The 22,933-nt window shown below is 42.2% G+C and overlaps 1 protein-coding gene across 1 annotated transcript in view; it reads right to left on the bottom strand.

Moving 5' to 3' along the window:
* Window positions 1–940: 940 nt before the first annotated feature.
* The window catches only part of LOC111145125 (sortilin related VPS10 domain containing receptor 3), a 584,701-nt gene continuing 562,708 nt past the window's right edge, over window positions 941–22,933 (bottom strand). Inside the window, exons 21-27 of the mRNA XM_022499799.1 lie at window positions 19,682–19,805; window positions 18,203–18,315; window positions 10,072–10,203; window positions 8,286–8,385; window positions 7,161–7,266; window positions 1,580–1,740; window positions 941–1,005 (exon numbers count right to left, since the gene is read on the bottom strand). Of these exons, the coding sequence (XP_022355507.1) occupies window positions 941–1,005; window positions 1,580–1,740; window positions 7,161–7,266; window positions 8,286–8,385; window positions 10,072–10,203; window positions 18,203–18,315; window positions 19,682–19,805 (801 nt within the window). The remainder of the gene's footprint in view (window positions 1,006–1,579; window positions 1,741–7,160; window positions 7,267–8,285; window positions 8,386–10,071; window positions 10,204–18,202; window positions 18,316–19,681; window positions 19,806–22,933) is intronic.

Raw genomic sequence — 22,933 nt, 5'->3', positions numbered from 1 at the left:
TGGAGGGGAAGCCTTGTTTCCTCACCTGCAGTCTGAAGTCTCTCGTGGGTTTCATCTCGCACCTTCATCCGGATCACCAATGGCACAGAGAGCCCCCCATGTTCTAGGATGTCACTCTAGTCCTTCCTTGACGACTTGTCCCAAAGAAGCCCTCCCCCCGCTTTATATACAGAAGCAGAAACCAGCTATGGGATGGACACAGAGATGTAAGAGTTAAGTGTGACAGACAACTGGAGAGCATCCAGAACCCAACACCTCTAGCAGGCCTGGGGGTTGGTCAGCTCTGAGGGTGAGTGCATAAGCCAACACACGCATCTTTCTTTTTTCTGTTTTCTTTTTTACTAAACATTAAATTATTTCTTAGGAAATAAAAAGCTATTTACATTTTAATTATGTACAGTAAGCCATCTGTAGCCTCGCTATTGGCATGCATGAGGCGGGGCCTCTTTCGTAAAGGTGTGCGCGCTTTCTGCAGCTACTTTCACTCCCCACCAACCCACCTCCTGCACATCTGACTGGGAAATGTTCTGTGTTTTAGGGTGTGTGTGCTGGGGTTAGGGTGTGGGTGATATGGAGGGGGGCATGGGAGGTTAATGAGAAGCCAACCCAACTTAAAAAAGTAAAAAATTAAATTAAAAAAGAAGAAGAGACACCACAAGGAAAAAGAGAGTCCTCACACGGTCAGTGGCAGAATAAAGCAAGGCCATGGGAAGATGCATCCTTTGCCCTTAGCACAAATGCAGCCATTTGTTCTTTTTGTCTCACTTTAATCAGCTAAGAATGCCTTCTGCCTCCCAAAGCTAAGCATTTGCCTGCTATCTATGAAGGGGCCCTTGGTAAACAAAAGGTAAAAAAGACATTTTCATTTTTCCATAATAATAGTCATAGTAATCATCAAAAATAAAGTCAGAAAGATGGTTGACCATGTGGCTGGTTGGTATTAAACACTAGTGCAGTTGGGGATCTCCTTTGTGCTTTCGCTGTTTGCAATGGTGGCAATGCCTCCTGCAGGGGAGAGAGGACAGACAGATGGAAAGAGGATGTCAATTTCACAAGGGCAGGGCTCTTTGTTTTATTTATTGCTATAGACCAAGGCCACGTTGAATGGGTGCTTAATAGGTTTTTATTACATGGGACACCTGGCTAGTCTATCCTACCAGCTCTCTGGCTTCTGTCACCTATGTTTGAAAGTTTGCTACCTCCCACACCAGCACATGAGGTGGGAGCAATGGTGTGTCATCTTACACACCACTGACGACAACAGTAAGAACTGACAAGCTAACGCATATTGCAACAGCAATGGAGAGTTGGCCTCAAACCTCCCCGACTCCGAATCTAGCACTTTTGATGTTGGTCTGTTTTTGAGAAAAAAAAAAAAAAAAAAAAAAAAAAAAATCTGACACTTTCACGTGGCCAGAGTGGGCAGCCAAATTTTAAAACACAATCGTGTCTCTGTAGCCAGTTGTTTCCCAGCCCTCCCTCCAGTCTGGCACGAGTTGGAGGACAGGCCAGATGGGCTGACTGCCCTCGCATTTGGAGGACAGAGGACACAGGAGCTTAGTGGTACCAGCACACATACCTATGACCCGGGTGTCCAGCTCTTTGTCCAGCAGTTCCTCGGGCTCGGTGAAGTCACTGAGTGTGATTTTGGGGGCGTTTTCACTTTGGCTGACTGACCCAATCATCTCCTGCTCCTTGTCGTGTTGGACTTGAGCATAGATGTTAATCCAGGGGATTTTCCTTTAAAAAATCAGATTATGATCACAGGGTACGCCAAACTTGGGCCACTAGGAGATTCTGGGTCATAAGGGGGAGGAAGAAGCTATTTGTAGGACAGGCCAACATCTAGGAAAGGGGCTGGTCACCCAGACACTGTAGCTGTGAGGCCAAGAAACACAAGGCCAGACACCAGATGCCCAGGGTAGATGTAAACCACAGAACTCCATGAGGAATGCACCTTCTTCTGGGGTAAACCAAACAGGCATCAACAGAAGGGCAATGCCATTGAGCAGATATACATTAAAACCCTTAAAATACTTCTCCTTTATTAAGTTTTACAAGGAGCTGGACTTTGAGATGCACATGGTTATATCACAGTGAAAAGAAATCTTTCTCTAAGTTTGTATCAATTTAATCAGTCCACATTGGTTTCCTTTATGAAGAACCAAGAAAGAAAAGGCTTCTAGCCATTGCTATTATCTTCAGAACACCACCTATGGGCCAAAGATCTTAAATACCTGGGTAGTCAGTTTCCTCATCTGCTCGATGGGAGTTAACAATAACTTCCTTGTATGATTGTGGAGAGGATTAAGGCGAGGATTAAGAGAAGCTAAATAATCTCCTTCAAAGACACAAAGGCTTAGGTTTGGAAATAAGACAGGAAGACTTAAGGTTGGAGGACTTGGAGGACCAGCCAGTTGAGACTGGAATTTTCTCATAGGATTCATCTTCTGACCCCTCTTCATATCCCCTGACCCACTGGGTTTCAGCCCTGTAGTCTCCTGTGAATTCCTCTCACCTAGTGCTTCTCAGACTTGAAGTGCTTCTTACCCAAGTTCTTGCTAATATGCATTTGTGACTCAATAGGTCTGGACAGGATGGGGTGAAATACTGCATTTCTGCCAAGCTCCCAGGTGATGCTGAGGCTGCTGGTCTGAGCCCCAAACTTTGAGTTGCAGGAACCTAGTACATCAAACTTGTCCCCACCTTGGAGACTTGGAACCAGCTGTGCCCTCTTTTACACTCCTCCTCCTACTCTTCTCATGATGGTGTCCTTTTGTCCTTCAGAACTTAGCTCTGAGAGGCCTCTCCTAGCCACCCCACCTCTCCTATGAAAAATACAGAATTATGGAACAGTGTTTATGGAATAAATGAATAGGATACTGGGTTAAGGATGATGTCAGAGGCAAGCCTGCTGACTTTGCTTCCCATGTGTGCCACGTCTATATTCTCTATCTTCTCTGCTGCACATGCAACTGAGCACCGTGCTTGGCACATGGTTCATAGTCAGCAAGTGTTTTCTGAGTGAATGAATAGATGACCTCAAAACACGTGCTCTTTCTACTCTCAGATACTAGATTCTCAAACAAAAAGACCACAATTTTACCTTGGAATATTATCTCTAGAAGAGACCTCTCTTACCCCGTTAAATGAAAGGGAAATCAGTTTAAGAAAAATCCAGACATTTCTTGAGCTGATCACTAGGAAGAGTATTATTAAAACTTAAGGTACCTGACACCTTCCTCAATCCAGAACATTCTGCGCATTTCTAAAGAAGAATCACTCTGCTCCACTATGAACGACCAGTGGTGTTTTCAAGCTTCTACATTCCCTTCCCCAATCCAATCCCAATGAGGTACAGGATGGGGCATCCAATGAGGTTTGCTTGTAGCTAATTCATTATGAAAGATCCCAAAAGAGGTAGGAAACATGAGTGGTTCCACTCCTTCACATTTAGTTTTTGTTTCTTTAATGGTTGCTTTTCATACATTGAGAGAAGTGTCCTCATGACTCCTACTGGTCTAAACCAGCTTAACATAATCTACAATCTACAAGGACCTTAAATGAATAGATCGCATGTGAGGCAGCAGATCCCAGGCTCTCCAAATATGTATAATTAAAAATTCATGCTGATCCTTATTTTCCTCTCATCTAAATAGAAATGCAACCTACAGACTTAGATTTCTTTTAATCATAAAAGTACATATTACTCGTGAATGGTGGGATCAGCTGTAATAGTTACCAGGTGTCAGAGGTGGTTAAACTCTTCCTGATCCCACAAGTTTGTGCATTTGAGAACTGTAGCCAGAGTTCACTGCCTCCCCCTTGCTGCTTTCCCAGCGATACCTGGGAGGATTTGAATAAATCCGCCCTTACAAAGATTGTTCACTTTATTTCAATCTCTAAACAACAGGCAGAAGATTCTTTAACATTTTTCATAGAGGGGTGGAAGGGATACCACTTTACATCCTCATGTATACATTTTAAAAACTTGTCAAGTTGTTTTACATCTCCTAACATGTGCACTGGGAGGACTATGGGAGAATATCAGACTAAGCCCCACTTTTGCTGGTAAGAAACGTGGGAAATAAAGAGATTTAGGGGCATTTCTTGGCCTACACATTTATATATGTTTTAATAAGAGAAGGAAGATGGATCAACCGAGTTGCCCAAAAAAACTTTAGCTTTTGTTTGTTCCAGCTCTAAGTGTTAGGAGCCTGTGGGAGGAAATTTAGGTCTCTCTAAATTTTTCTAAAGCAAGTAGGCTTCAGACTGCAATGAAAGACTTGCTAAAAAAAAAAAAAAAAGAAAGAAAGAGAGAAAGAAAAGGCCAGAAAAACATGTAAAAGCTCAAAAATTTTCTTGGACAGCCAGGAAAAAAAAAAAAAGAAAGAAAAAGAAAAAAAAAACAGATTTACAATATAGATAGGAAGTTTTGTTGGGCAAAATTTTCAGATAATAAAAGCCATGTCATAATGATTTCTAATTACCTTGTCTAAAACTTAGAAAATAACTATTCAAGAATAAGATAAAATATGAGAAACGGTGATATTTGCATAAAGGAATCTTGGGGCTCATGGTAGCTCTCTTATTTTTCCCCTGTTACCTGACCACTTGGGGCACTGAGATTGTTTTCAGTGCCTGGCACATAGTGAGCATTCAGTAAATGTTTGTTGGGTGAATAAGTGGTTTAATGAGTAGATGCTGATGATTACACAAAGAAAGTGTTGGGTCTGAAAACTCACCGTGGCCAGTGATCCGGAAAGAGAAACAGAGCTGCGCGTTCTCTAGATGTTCTGCCTGTTTGCTAGCCAGGTGCAGATGTTTAAGTTTAAATTAAATTAAGTTAAATACAATTTAAAATTCAGTTCCTCAGTCATACTAGTGGTTACTGCATTGGACAGTATAGATTACAGAGCATTTTCATCACTGCAGAAAGTTCTACTGGACAGTCATTAAAGAAACAAAGGAGCCTCTGGGAAACACAGATAAGAACCTGAGCTTTACTTATCGGCAAGCCTGGCACCCTCCATAGAGCCACCACGAGAGTTCCAGGTGATGGGGAGGGTAAAAAAGACCGAAGACATGAAGATCCAACAGGACCTCAACCAAAGGGCTTGAGCAATGGGAAGAAGACTTCCACAAAATGTGCTTAGGAAAGAAAAGGTAACAGATGATTGTAAGTGTACTTAGCGGACTCTCCTGTCTACTCACTTTGAGTCATGTTTGTTCCCTGTGGCCTTAGCTACACGATTCACTGTCAGGGATGCAGGAAGAGTAGGCTGATATTGGGAAATGACAGAGGTAGAATAATAATTCAGAGATGTCATTACCCGGCAGAGATTCAAGAAATCTAGCGTACACACTGAAAGATGCCTACATTAATAGATTGACTGTCTAGGGAGTTTAGCAGCATTTACAAGAGAACAGAAAACTTCCCAAGTCTCAGGGATGCCTTGCCTTAGTTTAGAGATGTCTGACACAAATACGTTTCTGTAGGACTTTTACTGGCCCTTATCCTCAGCAACCATGAGGATCTAGAAGCCAGAAGGTGACACATTTGGTTTAGTTGCTCTTCAAGCTCCCGCAACCACTGAGCTTCCCCACAATCAAATCCTTGGTTGAATTAAAGTGTGCTTTGTATGGAACTGAAGTACATCCACAAATGGGCATTGCCTTGACTAAACCATTTCTATATGGAATCTTTGTTCTCTGCTGGTGATGCGAGGGTTTGTTCCCATCTCCAAAGGCCAAATGGGCAGGTGGGTTCACAGGTCTTGATCCGTGAGGATATGAACTCACATACTGGTCTATTAACTGAGTAGGAGGGTAACCCTCTCTGTGTCCTGATACGGAGGGTGTTGAAGGCTTCCTGCTAGTTACGTAATGCGGAGATGTGTATTGAGGAAAACCAGTGTTCTGAAGCCTGAGCTGTCCACGAGAGGGCAGCTCATGAGTCCTGGGGGAGAAGGCAGAGCACAGCCTTTACCATGGGTCCCTTTCACAATCTAAAAGCATTGCCTTCAGTGTATAGAAAGACTCCCAGGACCAAGTTTTGCTTCCAGAATGGTTAATGATATTTTCACTTTAACCAGTCTTTGTATGAAGCACATTTCCATGCCACTCATAAGATTTTTTGAGAACCTACCACGTGCCGTGTTGTGATACAGAAGCCACCTTGGGAACTCACGTTCTCTCTTATCGATAATAGCTTAGCATTGTTGATTACTTAGTATGTACCAGGGACAGATGGGACCATATTTAAACTGCACAGCAAGCCTATTAGGTATTGTTTTCTCCATTTTACATAAAAGAGACGAAGGCGTAGGGAGACAGATTCAACTGCCCAAAGCTAAAAATGCCAAGTTAAACTTGGGGGTCTGTCTCATTGCAAAGGTCATACTCTGAACCAGGACACCTCTAGAAGGCAGTATGACCTTATTCTGTACCTTAATGGTCCAGAATTATTGCTTTCAGTTCCATGTTTTAGTAAGTATCCTGTTATTTCACCCCTTCTGTGGCCTTCAAACAGAATTTCTGAGTACATGCAAAGTTTGGTTTTCCTGATCAATTGCTCTTTGGAAATAGGAAAAAGAAGGAAAGGGATAAAGGTAGAATATTTTTAGCATGCGAATTCACACAAGAGAGACCAGGTTGCTGCAACAGAGGATAAGAAAATGTGTGTGTGTGTGTGTGGGTGTGGGTGTGTGTGCGTACGCGCACGTGCGTGCACGTGCACACATGTGTGTCCATGTGTGCACTAGATTTCAGCTGTACTTCCTCTATTTAACCACCCTAAATGGGTGGTAAGCTGTAGAAAATATCTCCTGAAAACCTAAGACCTTATTTTAGAAATTTAGGTAAGGTCTGAAAATTCTTTGCATTTCTCTTAAAGAGAATAAATTGATTTCATCGGCTATCTTTTAATTTCTTGACTCAATATACCTATATATTGGATAGAGTTCAGATTCTTAAACCCATTTATTCTTCAATCCTCAAAGAATAGGCATTCCTGCCTTCCCCTTCCCCCAATGCCAAACAGAGCTTCAAAGAGAATTAATTTCACATATGTGGGATGAGTTTAGGAACGGTGGCTAAAGGAAGAATCAGCTCCAAAGAATCTAGCCCTGATATCAAAATTGAGCAGTATTAGCACATACCTTTTAAACTTGTAGATCAGGAACACAGCCAGGCCGACAAACACCACTGATAAGAGCATAAGCATGGCTGAGCTGCTGTGGCCAGCACTGGAGTCCACCAATGGAGCTAGGAGGAAAAAGCAGACAGCTCATTTGGAAGCTATTAGATGGAGGAAGTTCTCATCAGAGAAAGGAGGCCAGCTGATGTCCCATCCTTAAATCCAGTCTCCAACAGTCCTGTGCTGTGTGCTACCTGGGCATAGGAAGCTTGGTTTCAATAATGAAGATAGTACCCTCAATCACAGCCTCTCAGGGCAAGTAAACTCCTCTGTTCTGCCTGGATAAACCTACTGTTTCTGGTGTAAACTGAGTAATGTGGATCTAGCTAGGGGGAGTAGAAGAGGGGCTCCAGTGCTCTTTCTCTTAGATGGCCTGAGTGCCTGCCAACACAATTATGGCTTACCCATTGGGAATTTTGGACTCAATAGTCATGCAATGTTTCATTCTCTTCCTTTACATGGTTCTGCTAAAACACTGCTGGGTGGGCACATTTAGAACCTCCACAATCTGAAAAGTCTTAGATTAATAATAGATATTTAGCAAATAGTCACTCCTGGAGACCCAGTAGTGGACACCCAATGGGACATACCTTTTCAAATTCCTTTTACAAATCAATCACTAGAGCTGATCTCTGTATCAATTTAGATTCATCTGTTGTAAATCAAAAGGAGTTTTAAAGTTATCTCATGTGGCCTCCCAACCAAGATTCACGGAATTGGAGAATTGGAGAAATTAAGAGACCCTGAGGACTACCCACTATAATCCCAACTTGCAGATAAAAACAAACAAACAACAAACAAAAAACAATTAAGTTGAAGCCCAAGGAAACTGTAGATTTTCCCCTCAAGGTCATCCAGGGATTTAATAGCAAAGCCACTTCTAATGAGAAATCTTCTTGCTACCACAACAGGAAGCCCCAAGAAAGATGTGATTAATCTTTCGTAACCATCACTACACACAAAAGCCATGCCCACAAAGCTATTTTCAGGCATTTGTGGAGAAGTGTCTGATAATGATCTCCTCCCTTTTCTCCCCAGGCTAACAGATCACATCCCCATTTTCCCCTGGATCCCAGCAGGCACTCACCTAATGTCAGCTGCGTGACATACACTATGACTTGAACCCCTGGCTTCAGCTCAAACTGCACCAAGTTTTGGTTCAGAGCATTAAACAACATCTCTACAATCTGGAAAAAAAGAGAGAGAGAGGGAGACATGCCATGAGACAGTCTTCCCTCATGGAGCTAGAAACCAGGGTCAAGAGGCAAACAGTGACCAAGTTCAATCAGGAGACAGGATACTGGGACATTTTCATCCATCTGGTGCTCGCAGCTCTCGGAGCCCTGCGAGGCCAAGGAAGCAGTAGGTATTATTCGCTATATGTTATTGCTTATGGAGAGTGGAGTGAGAGAGAGAGAGGTGAATTATAGTTGATAACAGGCCTCCATGTATCATTCAGTCCCTGGATCAGTGCTTTCTCATCCACGCCTTTATAACTCACCGTAGCGCAACCTATTGTGGTTTCCAATGAAAGGACATCAACCCATCATTGGTTCTTTAATCTAATGAAGTACACACACAGGATAGGGCGGCCCCTGACAGGATTAAAGTGGGGAAGTAGGTCCTCAGCCCACTCCTCTGCTTTTGCTCTTTTGGAGACAATGGGAGCAGACATCAAGGCAGAAGCTGCCTTCTTTTTATGGGATAATTTTTCCTCTTTACTTTTCCCCAGCAAGTCGCGGAACACATAACACCGATTTAATCACTCTGTAATTCCCACATGAAAACCGAGGCCGACTTGGGCTGTGGTCCCTAATTCTTATCTGGCTGGACGCGCCTTAACATCACAGCTGCTATTCATCACCGTAATTACCTATTTATCTAAACGAAAGGATATTGTAGCTTCCAAATATAGTTCACACATGCCACTTGCTATTTCAGAATAAAGAGGTCTTGTAAAAGTGATGCATGCATTGAGAAGTTGATTTTATTTCTGGCTGACTTGGATATGCAGCCCTGCACTATGACTATCTGCTTCATTTTCCAGAGGAGCAGACTGTGTCGGCATCTCTGCTGCCTGAGGACGGCTGTGGACGGCCGTAGGGATGAGGTGACAGCCAGGTGAGTACCGAAGGGACACAGAAGATGTCTGCATGACTGCCTCATGTGGGAGCATGTGTGCTTTGTGCGGACTCACTTTTTTCTACCTCTCTGACTTAGTGTCATAGGCAGGCAGGGAAAGGTGAGGCAGAGCACCGCCCATGAGAGCCCAGTAGGAGCTGGGAGTGAGAGAAGGAAAACCAGCTCCTTTACTCCAGAGATGGCATGCCCATCACAGGAGCTACATGCTCATTTGATCAGGATGGTAAACCACAGTCCCTTTGGACATGCTGGTTCCTTAGTCAAAACACGATGAAACAGTCCTTCTCTCTCCACAGAAGCATGTTTAAAAGCAGATCATTTTCTCTCCTAAAGCAGGAACTTAGATTGACCAGGATCTTTAAGGACAAGAAGCCTATTTTCCCAGATATAGACAGGGACACTCAAATCCCTCCCTCTCTCTCCAGTGTCTGCCCCCCTCTATCCCTGGGGGGAGGGGCAGGCCACTGGGCAGGAGACCTGAGGAAGTTGCAGGAATGCCAACTGCTGGAATGCCTTCCCTTCTTGTGTGCCAAATGCTCTAGTCTGTGTGCACCTGGGCACCTTGTGGGCAAGCCTGCTGTTCCTCACAGCCTCAGGTTCCAGAAAGACGGACAGGCCGCTGGGCCAGTGGGAGGAAGCTCCCTTCCCTTTGTGGCTGGAGATGAGGTTGTGTGCCCTTTGACTGGGAGGTACAAGCACGCAGTACCCCAACCACGCGTTCTCTCGCTTACTTGTTCCAGGTCCTCTTCGTTGCCTTTCCTCCTCTCCGTCAAGTTCTTGGGGGGAAGGATGAAGAGCTCTGCTGAAGTGGGGAGCCCAGGGAACACAGCCACCAGGATCTGGTCTTCTGGGACACTGGTTACCTGCAGAGACCACAAAGTGAAGCTGTGGACAAGCCAGCCTCCCTGAGTATATCACAAGGAGCGGAATACACCCATGTACAAGGCTCACGTGTGTGCCGCCTTACCCGACATGGGAGATACAGGGCCCAGGATATATCCAGGCTTCCTTTCTGTTTCCCATTAGAGGTGCCGTGATTAGTCTCACTACCTCCTCTGGCTTTTACACACATTTTTACCGAAACTAAAATACTACAGCGGTTTTTAAAATATTGTTTGCTGGGAACACTGGCTAAAGCTCCTCCCATATTTTTCATTTTTTTTTTCTGCACAGAGAGGACTAGAGCTTCTGGCAAAAACATGAACATACCGGCTGCGAGAAAGGAATAGGAGGTTACAAGCAAACATGGAAATGCAAATTTAAAAAAGAACAAGACAAGCAGCACAATTTTCACTTACTAAAGCAGGATTTTTGTATTAAGTTAAAATCACTGATACTGGTGAGGCTTCAGTTAAGCGCTCTCTCATTTGTGGCTGGCAGCACAAAAAATCAATGCACATTGCCAGTTTGCTTTTCAAAAGACTTACTTTAAGGCCATAAAAATATTCAGACCTTCATTCAGTAACTGTAACTTGGTGTTTGCCCTAAGGAAATGATCCAAAATATAGAAAAAGCCACAAACAGGAAGAAAAACATTATTTATAGTAACAAATAAATGGGGAAAACTCAAATATGCAAAAACTTAAGTAAATAATGGTATGATCACCCAATAGAATGCTATTTTACCATTATGATGATAATTAGTACAGTCAGCCAACATGGAAAAACACTTATGATTGCTGCATTCTGATCTATTTCCTTACATTTCTTTGGTTACAGCCCTATAAAAATAGAAATGTGTAAGAGTAAAAAAGCAAATAAAATACTAAAAGTTATGTTAAGATGCTGAGATTATGAGTGAGTTTTTTTCCTATGCCTGAGCGTTTAGTAAAAGGATTGTATTGCTTTTTGATAAAAACTTAAAGGAAGCTTCTGTCTGGAGGTAAATTCCTAAAGCAAACAAAACGCTGAGTCACCCACCGCCTGCTGTAGAGTATGTTTATTCTTCCCTAAGTGTCTCCTGAACACATCCTCTTCTTGTGCCAACTCAAATAGGGTGGTTTCTGATTTGGCAAAAAAACAAAACAAAACAAAACAAAACCAAAAAAAAACTCTGCCTCCTCCAAGAACTCTCCCCTCACTATCGCCACTTGCAGTGACCTCCTCCAAGTAAGCCTCTCAAGCCGAGCACTTCCAGATACCATGTCTACCACATTTCAAGGACTTAGATCATCTTGACTGTGACATGAATGTATCTGGCTGATATAATCTTTTCTCTGAAAGGTTCTTATGAATGTTTACTCAAACATTCCTGGGGGTCTTTGTGGATAGATCACTGTTCTGAAGATGGTTGCACAGAGTAGAGACCCAATAAAGAGTTGCTGGATTGAATTGAAATGGCGGGGCTGTTTCCCATTGGCTCAGCTCTGTTTCCTATTTGGGACTCGGCTCACAGGGACGTGATAACAGTGAGAGTACCAACTTGCAGGAAACTAATAAGTAACATTCAGACCTGAAAAGTCCACCAAACACAGAGGATCCCTTAGAATTGGCTTTGCCAAATGCCTTGGTTTCCTGCTAAAAGGCATGATCCCAAGTAGCTGGAAGTTTTTGTGCTCAAGTCTATGGGGCAAAAAGGTCTCATCCCTCATCCTAACCAACCAGGGGAAGCAAGTCTCTGGAGACCATTCCAAAGGGCAAAGCACAGATAATCACCCAATGGAGAGCAGAGGGTAAGCCTGTGAGTGCCATTTTTGCACTGACCGTTCGTCCCAGGGAACAGTGGCCTCAGTGTGTGTGTGTGGGGGGTGTCAATCAGTTAGTAACCTTGGGGAGACTCTGGGGCTATGTGTCTAGAGTCACTTAATCCCATCCGAAGGGATATTTAAGGGACAGGTCCTCGTGAGATTTAAGGCCCAGGCATCAACTGACATGGCTGATTATTATTTATTAGTATAATTATTACAATTACCAAGTTATTTATTAAAAAGCTAGTATGTTTTTAATAAGCACAATCATGCAAAATATACACAATTCTGGATGTTTCACAGTCACAGGGATGCACGAGCAGTCACATTTCCATCAGTTTCTATGAATAATCTTTTTGTGAAAAGATTTAAGATGAAGATCATCCAGTAGACAATGTCCCACTGGAATGCTTTCTTGAATCATTCTCTTTTCCTTCTTCTTTTTCTTTTTTGTCGGCTCCCTCTTGAAGTCCTTCCCTGGCTCATCCCCCTCTGCCTTAGGGAGCATCAGCAGTCACGTGGCCCTGCCCTCCACCTCCTGGCGGGGGGGTCTAATCACCTCCATACTTGCAGCTCCCACATCTCTGCCTTCAGTCAGGGTACAGCCACTTGACGTTCAGATCCACATTTTCAATTCCCCTGGTTATTTTCACCCAACTGTTCCTCATGTATTCCAAACTCACTTTAAAAAAATCACATCATTGGAGTACCTGGGTGCCTTAGTCAGTTAAACGTCCAACTCTGGATTTCAGCTCAGGTCATGATCTCAGGGTCATAAGATGGAGCCCCATGTCAGGCTCCGTGCTCAGTGGGAAGTCTGCTTGTCCCCCTCCCTCTGCACCTCCCCCCACCATGCGCTTGCTCTCTCTCTCTCTCTCCAATCAATCAATCAATCAATCACACCATTACTGCTCCTCAAGCATGTTTCTCTGACATAGTCCAACTAAGGACAAGACCATCTCCTCCCTGCTCTGGAATCAGAAAGATTCTCTTCCTCTTATTCCCACTACATACTATTAGTCACCAATTCTACTGTTCAGTTTCTCAAGTAGCCTTTGAATCCTTCCTCATCAAGATTTTGTTACCTCTGGTGTAGAGAACTGCAATAGTGTTTTAACTGGTCATCTTTTGTGAAATTTCTCCCCCACCTATTCACTTCTCTCCTGCAGCCCATCCTCTGTACTGTTACCAGAATGGGTGTCTGAATATAAATCTATTGTCAGCATTTTTTGCTTAAAGAAGAAAGAGTTTTTCCAACTTCCCATGCCCACTGGGTATCTGTTGGACCCCTGCAGGCTTCTCCGATGCTTCATGAGCTGCCCTAACCATGCTTCCTCAAGTCTAGCTACAATGGCCTTACAGCTTGTAGACTGGGTACACTAAACTCTGCCATTTGCCCAATATGCTGTACTCCTTCAATAGTCCATGGCTTTGTGCATACTGTTCATTCTACCTGAATGACACCATAACCTTTCTGTTAACCATATGTATCCTTTACAACTGAGCTCCAAGGGAGGAGGGCAAGATGGTGGAGAGTAGGGGACCCTATTTCAACGAGTTCCCTGAATTGAGCTGGATATCTATTAGACCACTCTGAACACCCACCAATCAGCCTGAGATATAAGAAGATATATCTGGATCTCTACAAACAGAATATCTCCGATGTTTGGTTTTGAGGCGTGAAGCAGAGAGCTGTAATTCTGTGGGCAGATATTGGAAGACAAACAGAAGGGAAAGGGAGTTGCCATAAGTGCTGGCACTGGGAAGGTAAAGTAACACAGGAGTGTAAAAGTGTCCCATCCTGCAGACCAGGCACAGACTTGAAGACCAGCAGTGGCAGGAAAAGGACTTTAGGACAGCCCCCCAGGCTGAATCCTGGAGCTGTGGGGGCATGTGTGTGGATTGGGGACAGCTGGCGGTTTTAGAAGCACAAAGGGCAGAGACATATTCGGACCTAGAAGCAAGGGCTGGGAGAGCTGCTGTGGGGCACACAACCCAGGACGCTGTGTTTTTTACCAGCACAGACAAAAATAAAGTCAGTGTGACCTGGAGGGCTTTCTGGAGAACAAACTGTGATTTCTCTGTTCTGAGACAGAAGTTTGGGTACTATCACTTCTGCTCTGACTCTTGGAAGTGATGCAGAAAGCTGCCAGCCAGGGAAAGCCACCAGAGAACAAAATCCCCCAAAACCGGTTTTCACTGAGCCATCTCCCCCAGAGGAGGTAGGGCAACTCTGCCCAAAAAGGGTTGCCTGAGTAACAGCATGGCAGGACCATCCCCCAGAAGATAGGCTGGAAGAACAAGAGGCCAACAACCCAAAGGTCCCCATAAAACAAGCACATCTTGCTTAGGTTGTAGTCAATAGTTTGGACTCTGTACATTCCCTCAACGCCCCCTCAACAGAATGACTAAGAGGAGGAACACCCAACACAGGAAAAATTCAGAGACTGTGACCTCTGCCACAGAACTAATGTGTATGGATAGAAGTAAGATGTCGGAAATAAACTTCAGGGTAACAGTTATGCAGCCAATAGCTAGGCTGGAGAAAACCATTAATGGCAACATAGATTCTCCAAGGGCAGAAGTGAGAGCTGATCTGGCAGAACTTAAAAATGCTATCAGTGAACGATCTAATCTAGATACTCTAACAGCTAGGGTAAATGAGGCAGAAGAATTAATGCTCTAGAAGACAAACTGATAGAAAAGAACGATCACAAGGAGGCCAGGACCTGACTGATTCCCTCAGGAATACTACCAAAAATTCAAAGAATAAATAATACCTATTCTCTTGAAGCTGTTTCAAAAATAGAAACAGAAGGAATATTTCCAGACTCTTTCTATGAGGCCAGCATTACCTTGATTCCAAACAGGAAAAGACCCTTCCAAAAAGGGGAATTTCAGACCTATATCCCTGATGAATATGGATGCCAAAATTCTCAGGAAGATCGTAGCTAGTAGGATCCAATAGTATATTAAAAGATTATCCAGCATGACCAGGTGGGATTTATACTGGGAATGCAAGGCTGGTTCAACATTTGCAAATCAATCAATGTGATAGAACACATTAATAGAGAGAAGAACCACACAGTTCTTTCAATTGATGCAGAAAAAACATTTAAGAAAATACAGCATCCTTTCCTGATTAAAACTCTTCAAAGTGTAGGGATAAAGGGAACATTCCTCAATTTCATGAAAAACATCCATGAAAATCCCACAGCAAATATCATTCTCAATGGGGAAAAGCTGAGAGCCTTCCTCTTAAGATCAGAGACACAACAAGTATGCCCAATCTTGCCACTTTTGTTCAACAGAGTGGCAGAAATCCTAGCAACAGCAATCAGACAAGAAAAAGAAATAAAATATAATCAAACTGGCAAAGAAGAAGATAAACTCTCCCTCTCTTCTCAGATGACACAATACTTTATGTGGAAAACCCAAAATACTCCACCTCCAAATTACTAGAACTCATACAGCAATTCAGTAATGTGGCAGAATATAAAATTAATGCACGGAAATCAGTTGTTTTCTTATACACTAACAATGAAACTGTAGGAAAATAAATTAGAGAATTGATTCAATTTATAATAGCACCAAAAAACCATAAGATACCTTGGCATAAACCTAACCAAAGAGGTAAAGAATCTATACCTTAGAAACTACAGAAAACTCAAGAAAGAAATTGAAGACACAAAAAGATGGAAAAACATTCCATGTTCATGGATCGGAAAAATAAACATTGTTAAAATGTCTCTGCTGCCTAGAGCAATCTATACGTTCAATGCCATCCTGATCAAAATACCAGTGGCATTTCTCAAAGTGCTGGAACAAACAATCCTAAAATTTGTATGGAATCAGAAAAGACCTCAAATGACCAAGGAAATGTTGAAAAAAAAAACAAAAAAAAAAAACAAAGCTGGAGGCATCATGTTGCCTGATTTCAAGCTATATTTCCAAGCTGTGATCACCAAGACAGCACGGTACTGGCACAAAAACAGACACATAGACCAATGGAACAGAAAAGAGTCCAGATATGGATCCTCAACTCTATGGTCAAATAATCTTCTACAAATCAGGAAAAAATACCCAATGGAAAAACGATAGTCTCTTCAGTAAGTGGTTCTGGGAAAATTGGACAGCTATATACAGAAGAATAAAACTTGACCATTCTCTTACACCAGACACAAAGATAAACTAAATGGATGAGAGACCTCAATGTGAGACAGGAATCTATCAAAATCCCAGAGGAGAACATAGGCAGTAACCTCTCTGACATCAGCCACAGCAACTTCTTTCAAGACATGTCTCCAAAGGCAAGGGAAACAAAAAGTGAATATGAACTTTTAGAACTTCATCAAGATAGAAAGCTTCTGCACAGCAAAGGAAACAGTCAACAAAACAAAGAGGCAACTGACAGAATGACAGAAGATATTTTCAAATGACACTACAGACAAAGGACTGAAATCCAAGATTTATAAAGAACTTCTCAAACCCAACACTCAAAAAACAAATAATCAAGTTAAAAAAATGGGCAAAAGATGTGAACAGACACTTCTCCAAAGAAGACATACAAATGGCTAACAGAAACATGAAAAAATGTTCATCCTTGTTAGCCATCAGGGAAATTCAAATCAAAACCACATTGAGATACCCCCTTATACCAGTCAGAATGGCAAAAATTGACAAGGCAAGAAACAACGAGTGTTGGAGAGGCTGGGGAGAAAGGGGAACCCTCTTACACTGTTTTTGGGAATGCAAGTTGGTACAGCCACTTTGGAAAACAGTGTGGAGGTTCCTCAAAAAATTAAAAATAGAGCTACCCTATGACCTTGAAATTGCGCTACTGGGTATTTACCCCAAAGATACATATGTAGTGAAAAGAAAACCTGCACCCCAATGTTCATAGCAGAAATGTCCACAATAGCCAAACTGTGGAAGTAGTCAAGATGTCCTTCAACAGATGAATGGATAAAGAATGGATATATTCCATATACACAATGGAATATTATGCAGCCATCGGAAAGGATGAGTACCCACCATTTGCATAAACATGGATGGGACTGGAGATTATGCTAAGTGAAATAAGTCAAGCAGAGAACATTGATTATCATATAGTTTCACTTTTTGGGGAACATAAGGAATAGCATGGAGGACATTAGGAGAAGGAAGGGAAAAATGAAGAGGGGGAAATCAGAGGGGGAGACAAACCATGAGAGGCTGTGGACTCCCAGAAACAAACTGGGGGTTTTAGTGGGGAGGGGGGTGGGGGGATGGGTGAGCCTGGTGATGGGTATTAAGGAGGGCACATATTGCATGGAGCACTGGGTGTTATGCACAAACAATGAATCATGGAACACTGCATTAAAGATTAATGATGTACTGTATGGTGACTAACATAACGTAATAAATAAATAAATAAAACCGAGCTCAAGTATTCCCTGCAAGACCATCCTAACAGCTCACAAGTATTTAACGAATCACAAATAATGTGCAAAGCCTGCTTTTCCCTGGATAGAGTGAATTATGCTTTTCTCCAGGCTCTTTTGAAATGCTGGCCATGCCTCCTTAATAGAACTAGTCACATGTCAGACTTAGCTCTACATTTGAAAACCCATGTTGCATTTGTCTTTATGTTCTAGCACTTTGTTCTAAGCAATGCGTTAACAAAACCCTTCCAAAGCTCTCTAAGGCCAATATTACCTTGAGTTAACTCTAGAACTCTACTACTCTGACGGCATGTTCTGTTTTCTGGCCTGCAGCCTTTGGATTGTCATGTATAGCCACTGGCTATACACTCACAGCAAGCCAATAGTCTTGTGAGTCTGAATACCTGGTTAAGAAACCCTCTTGGTGCGCAAAGAACAAGCCTAGTGAATGAGATCTGTATAGACTCAATGAGTGCTCCCTCCATTATTTCATTAAAGAGGTCCACCTCTTGTCTTAGGAAAATTCGGTATAAAGACAGGGCCAATTCCCCTCCTCCTATCTCTCTGTCTCTCCCCCACACCCCTTACCGCCATCTTCCCTTGCCCTCCTCATTCCTATCTCTCTTAACAGAGAGAGAATCCTTACGTAACTGTGGAATGGTGGTTTTAACCCATGAAAATTTATTCTGGAACAGATCATTTGGTTCTTTCCTTTACACACTAACATGTAAGCAAAGATAAAGCCGACTTACTTTAACCAGAGCTCTCTTGATGACATTGCCAATATCTTGCCTCCACTCAGGAATGTCAGGGTTGTGGTAATCCAAGTTTGGAGAGAATGACAATAGTTGGGACTGGAAATATTCTGCAAGGACAGAAGGTGTGTGAGTGGGGCTGAGAGAGGGATGGCAGACTAGCAGATGCTGTAATCACTGTGCTTTAGGGAAATCATCCACTCTTGCATGTGGCCTCAGCTACAATTCCTTTTAATTGGCTTCTGAAAGAAGGTGGGGCTTGGTGACTGGAAGGGGATTTATGCTCCTACCATGTAGGATTCCTAGCATCATAAGCCCTTCTTCTGGTAAAAGAAAATTATTTGAAATGAAAGGTAAGTATGAACCCCAGAAGAAGAAAGTATTTACTATTGTTGGCGGTATCGTGCAGAGCCGATGATAAAGCATTAACAAGCTGGGCTTGGTTGGAATCAGGCCTTGCCAAGTGTCTTCCCCTTAGTTCCTCTGACCTTCCTCCTAGAAACCATCTCAGGGGACTAGATCAAAATTCTGTGTGTAGAGTGTGGGTAATGTTCAGTTTCTTGACCCAGTTGGTGGGTCCACAGGTCTGTTTAATTTGTGGGAAGTCATGAAACTAAACACTTGTTATGTGTGTACTCTTCTGCATTAAATTTACACTTTAGTAAAAATGCTTGCTTAAAAAAATCCTCCAGGTGCCTGATGAGAGAGTATCAAATTGGCAGAGATGTAGGAAAAGGTGCTCACCTGAACTGAGGCTGAAGAAGTATGTTCTGAGTCAGAGGACTTTTTAGAAAGCCCCAGGTATAGTGGCAAGCTTTAGGGGTCTGGGGGAGGTTGTGTGAGATGGTGTTGGAAGCAAAACTTGATTTAAAATAGATTTAATAATTAGGAATGGTTTTCCAGGATTGAGAACAGGATGTTAGCCTTATTATCCACTCCTTTTTCTAGTTCTGCCTTCCCATCCTAGCCTTATTCTTGAGCCTTTGCAGCCAAGGATTTAGAATTTTTCAACAATTGGTTATATGGACTTCATCTCAGTAACTTAGCTATGAGTTCTACAAGGAAAGGGAACCATTACTCCTCTTTTGAAATCACTGGTCCCCATGGTCACAAAGGCTTGGGGCTGCACACATGTTGTAGATACCTCAGCAGGACATCAGATCTAGCTGCCTCTATGACAGTCTTTCTAGCTTAGCATCCTTCAACTTACAATATGTGCTTGTCTAGTGAGAGCCCCATCAGGATCATCTTAGGGAATAATAGATGCTTGTCTATGCCCATCTGTGCCAGTTTCTCTTGCAGCCTCAGTGTCTATTCAGGAACAAGGTAGAAGATATGTTTAGAAATCTCTTGTTGACCTACATAATTTCCCCCTGGTGTGGGGAATTTTCAAAGCAGTCAGGGGTTGCCATAAGGGTAGGCAGATGGTATTGATTGGGCAGAAGGGGGCAACACAGAACAATTTTCAGGGCTTACCATGCACAGCAATGTCTTTTGTGTCCTGGATAAGGGCATTCCCAGCAGCTACCTGGACAGTGATGGTGTTGGTGCCTTCGGCCAGGAATGTGAAGGAAATGCTGCTGTCCAAGGTGATGAGAGGCTAAAAGAAGGAAAGATACCCATTTAGTCCTCTGTGGGATATCAAATTTTCTTCCTTTCTTACAAATCTCAGACGGTCACAAATCTGCATGGTATTTGTGTGTCCCCAAGGGATCCTAACTTGAAACAAGAAAAGAGAAAATGACTTTTTGTAGCTTCCAAAAACTGTGATTATACCCAGTATCCAGGAAGAATAGTAATATCCTTAAAATACACTGTAAAGTGTAATCCCGAAAGATGAAGATAAGATTGGACACTCTGGATTTTGCATGTCACCCTCTTCCTTCTCCTGGGGCAAAGTAGAAGCAACATTTTTAACCTATTTCAGCTGGCTCTGGGAATAGATCATTTATTTCTCTTCTCCTCCAATATTCTGTGTCACTTGCATTTCCTCCTGTATTCCACCGGGGTGTAAGACCTTTCAGAGAGGTGGTCACATTTTATTTACTTCTGTATCACCCATCGTTGGCATATTACGTTCATGTAGCAGAATACACGTTAGTTGGATGCATGGTCCAATCACTGACATTTTATTATATCTGTGTTTTCCACTGCAAAGCAATTCTAACATTTTAAACAGGTTGGAAAATAATAAACATACATATCTGTGACCATTTGAATTCCTTTTTTCTTTTTTCTGCTTTATTTCCCTGATCACAACATATACAGGTTTTCCAAGGACAGAAAGAAACAGAATCTATTACTTTCCTGAGAATTCGGAACTTGATGAAAGCAGGTGCTTCTGGGAGGGAAGAATGCAGATCCTGATGTTGAAGAGTCATTATTCAGTGGTCATCTTAGGCCTGCGTCCTTCCAAGTTCCTGCTGTTTTGCAAGGTACGACCCAGTAGTAGGAAGCTGCTCTGAGGCAGCTCTCAAAGAGATGTCACAAGCACAGATGAGCAGACTCCCTCTCCTCTTTGCATGTCAGGACAGCCACGGGACAGAGGCCAAGAAGGCAGCCAGTTGGGGAGGCAAAGAGCAGTTCCTGAAGGGGGTGCGTGTGGACCAGCACTTACACAGCACACTCAGGCTCTCCTGACTGAACATGGTCTAGATATGTGTGTCAGAGCCCTGCAGAGGCTCACAGATGTGGCTCTCAGACAGTGTCCCTGCTGCAAGACTAGAATTGCTTTCTAGCTCAGAATTTCCAACTGGGCCTCTGAAACATAATTTGATTTCTTCTTTAAAATTCTGGAGTCAGACAGTCTACCATTGCACCACAAGTATTATGCCAAGAGAAATAAGTCAGTCAGAGAAAGACAAATACGTGTGGTTTCATTCATATGTGGAATTTAAGAAACAAAGCAAATGAACAAAGAGGGGAAGAGAGAGAGAGAGGCAAACAAAGACCCTTAACTACGGAGAAGCAACTGATGGTTACCAGAAGGGAGTAGGTAGGGAGTGGGGGGTGGCGAGAGGGTTGGGTGAAACAGGTGATGGGGATGAAGAAGGGCACTTGCTGTGATGAACAATGGATGACGGATGGAAGTGTTGAATCACTGTATTGTACACCTGACACTAATATTACATTGTATGTTAACTAACTGGAATTTAAAAATAAAATAAAATTCTGTAGTTCCCTTTTTTTTGACCAGGCTGACAGCTGGAGTTGGGCAAGAGGAGAGACATTGCTGTAAGCATGTGACATATCTTCTTCTTTGTTTGCTGTATGAAAGAAACATGTGAGTACAGAAAGGAAGGTATTTGTTTGAGCACTGGGTGTTATAGGTAAGGGATGAATCAGTAAGTTGTACTCCTAAAATCATTATTATACTACATGTTAACTAACAGGAACTTTAAATAAAGTTTTGAAAAAAAAAAAGAAAGAAAGAGAAACACTCTTTCATTTAACTAAGGGCGGACCCCAGAGTTCAAGTATTCTTAAGGCTCAGTGACAGTCCACACAAGGGTGTGGCCTTCTAAATTAAATAATGAATGAGTTGCAAATAGGTTCTATAATGTATATCAACTTCCATGAGCTGATAGTGGCTGTTTAGTGTCCTGGGTCAAGAAGGAAGCTAAAGTGAAGTTGGGTTCAGCATACCAATGTTGGCCATGGCAATGAAATAATGTGTAACACAGACTTGCCATTTCTAGTGTAATAAGAACAAAGACTTGAAATTCTGGCTTTATTTAGTTGCTATTGTAATAAATTACCTTTGGCAAACTTAGTTCCCATTTTGAGACTCAGTTCTTTATCTGTTAAATGAAAGGTCTGGGTTGGAAAATCTTTGAGCACTTTATTCAGCAATCAGAATATACAGGATTGATGAATGTCTTATGGCAAACTTTCTAGTCTCCACTAGTCAACCCATTCAATCTTAGCTGTTAGGAGACCTTCATTTGCTTCACTACCTAGTCATATTCTTTGGAATGAAAATGAGATGCCACTATATACCCAACAGAATAGCTAAATTTTCTTTAAAAATTATAATATAAAATATGACTAAGGATGCAGAGCAACTAGAGCTCTCATACGTTTTTTTGGTGGGATATAAACTTAGGGAGAAGTTTAGTTTTACAAGAAATTGCAATAATTTTTCCCCCAAAAGTACCATCTTATATTTTATGACTTAGCAATTGCAGTCTTGAGAATTTAGTCAAGAGAAAAGAAAATATATGTCCACAAACAAATGTTCATGGAAGCTTATTCGTAACAGCCCCAAACTGGAAATAGCCTAGGAATTCATTAACAGGAAAAAGAATAAACAAGCCATAGTATACCCATACAGTGAACATAAAAGTTTAAAAAAAAAAAGATATATACAACAGTATGTATATGGATAAATCCCAAAACTATAAGAACTGAAAGAAGGCTTACATGAAAGAATTCATATGGTATGATTTTATATATGAAGTTCTAGAACAGGCAAATCTAAGATAGAAAAAAAAGGAGTGGTTGATTTTGAGGATTGGGGGTGAGTATTGACTGAGAAAGGCAATGAGAGAACTTTCTGGAGTGAAAGTAGTATTTATTTTGGTATAGATATTTTGACAAGAGTTTGCGTTACACGTGAATGTTTTTGTCAAAACTCAAAAAGTGCACACTTCAGATGTACGCATTTCATCACTGATACCACTATGGGGAAAAAAGTGTAAGGAAATACTGAACCCTAGTTAATGATTT

The sequence above is a fragment of the Enhydra lutris genome, unplaced genomic scaffold (genome assembly GCF_002288905.1).
Source record: "Enhydra lutris kenyoni isolate GAN:26980312 unplaced genomic scaffold, ASM228890v2 scaffoldscaffold12, whole genome shotgun sequence".
Lineage (NCBI taxonomy): Eukaryota > Metazoa > Chordata > Mammalia > Carnivora > Mustelidae > Enhydra > Enhydra lutris.
This window is presented reverse-complemented; position numbering and strand designations above follow the sequence as displayed.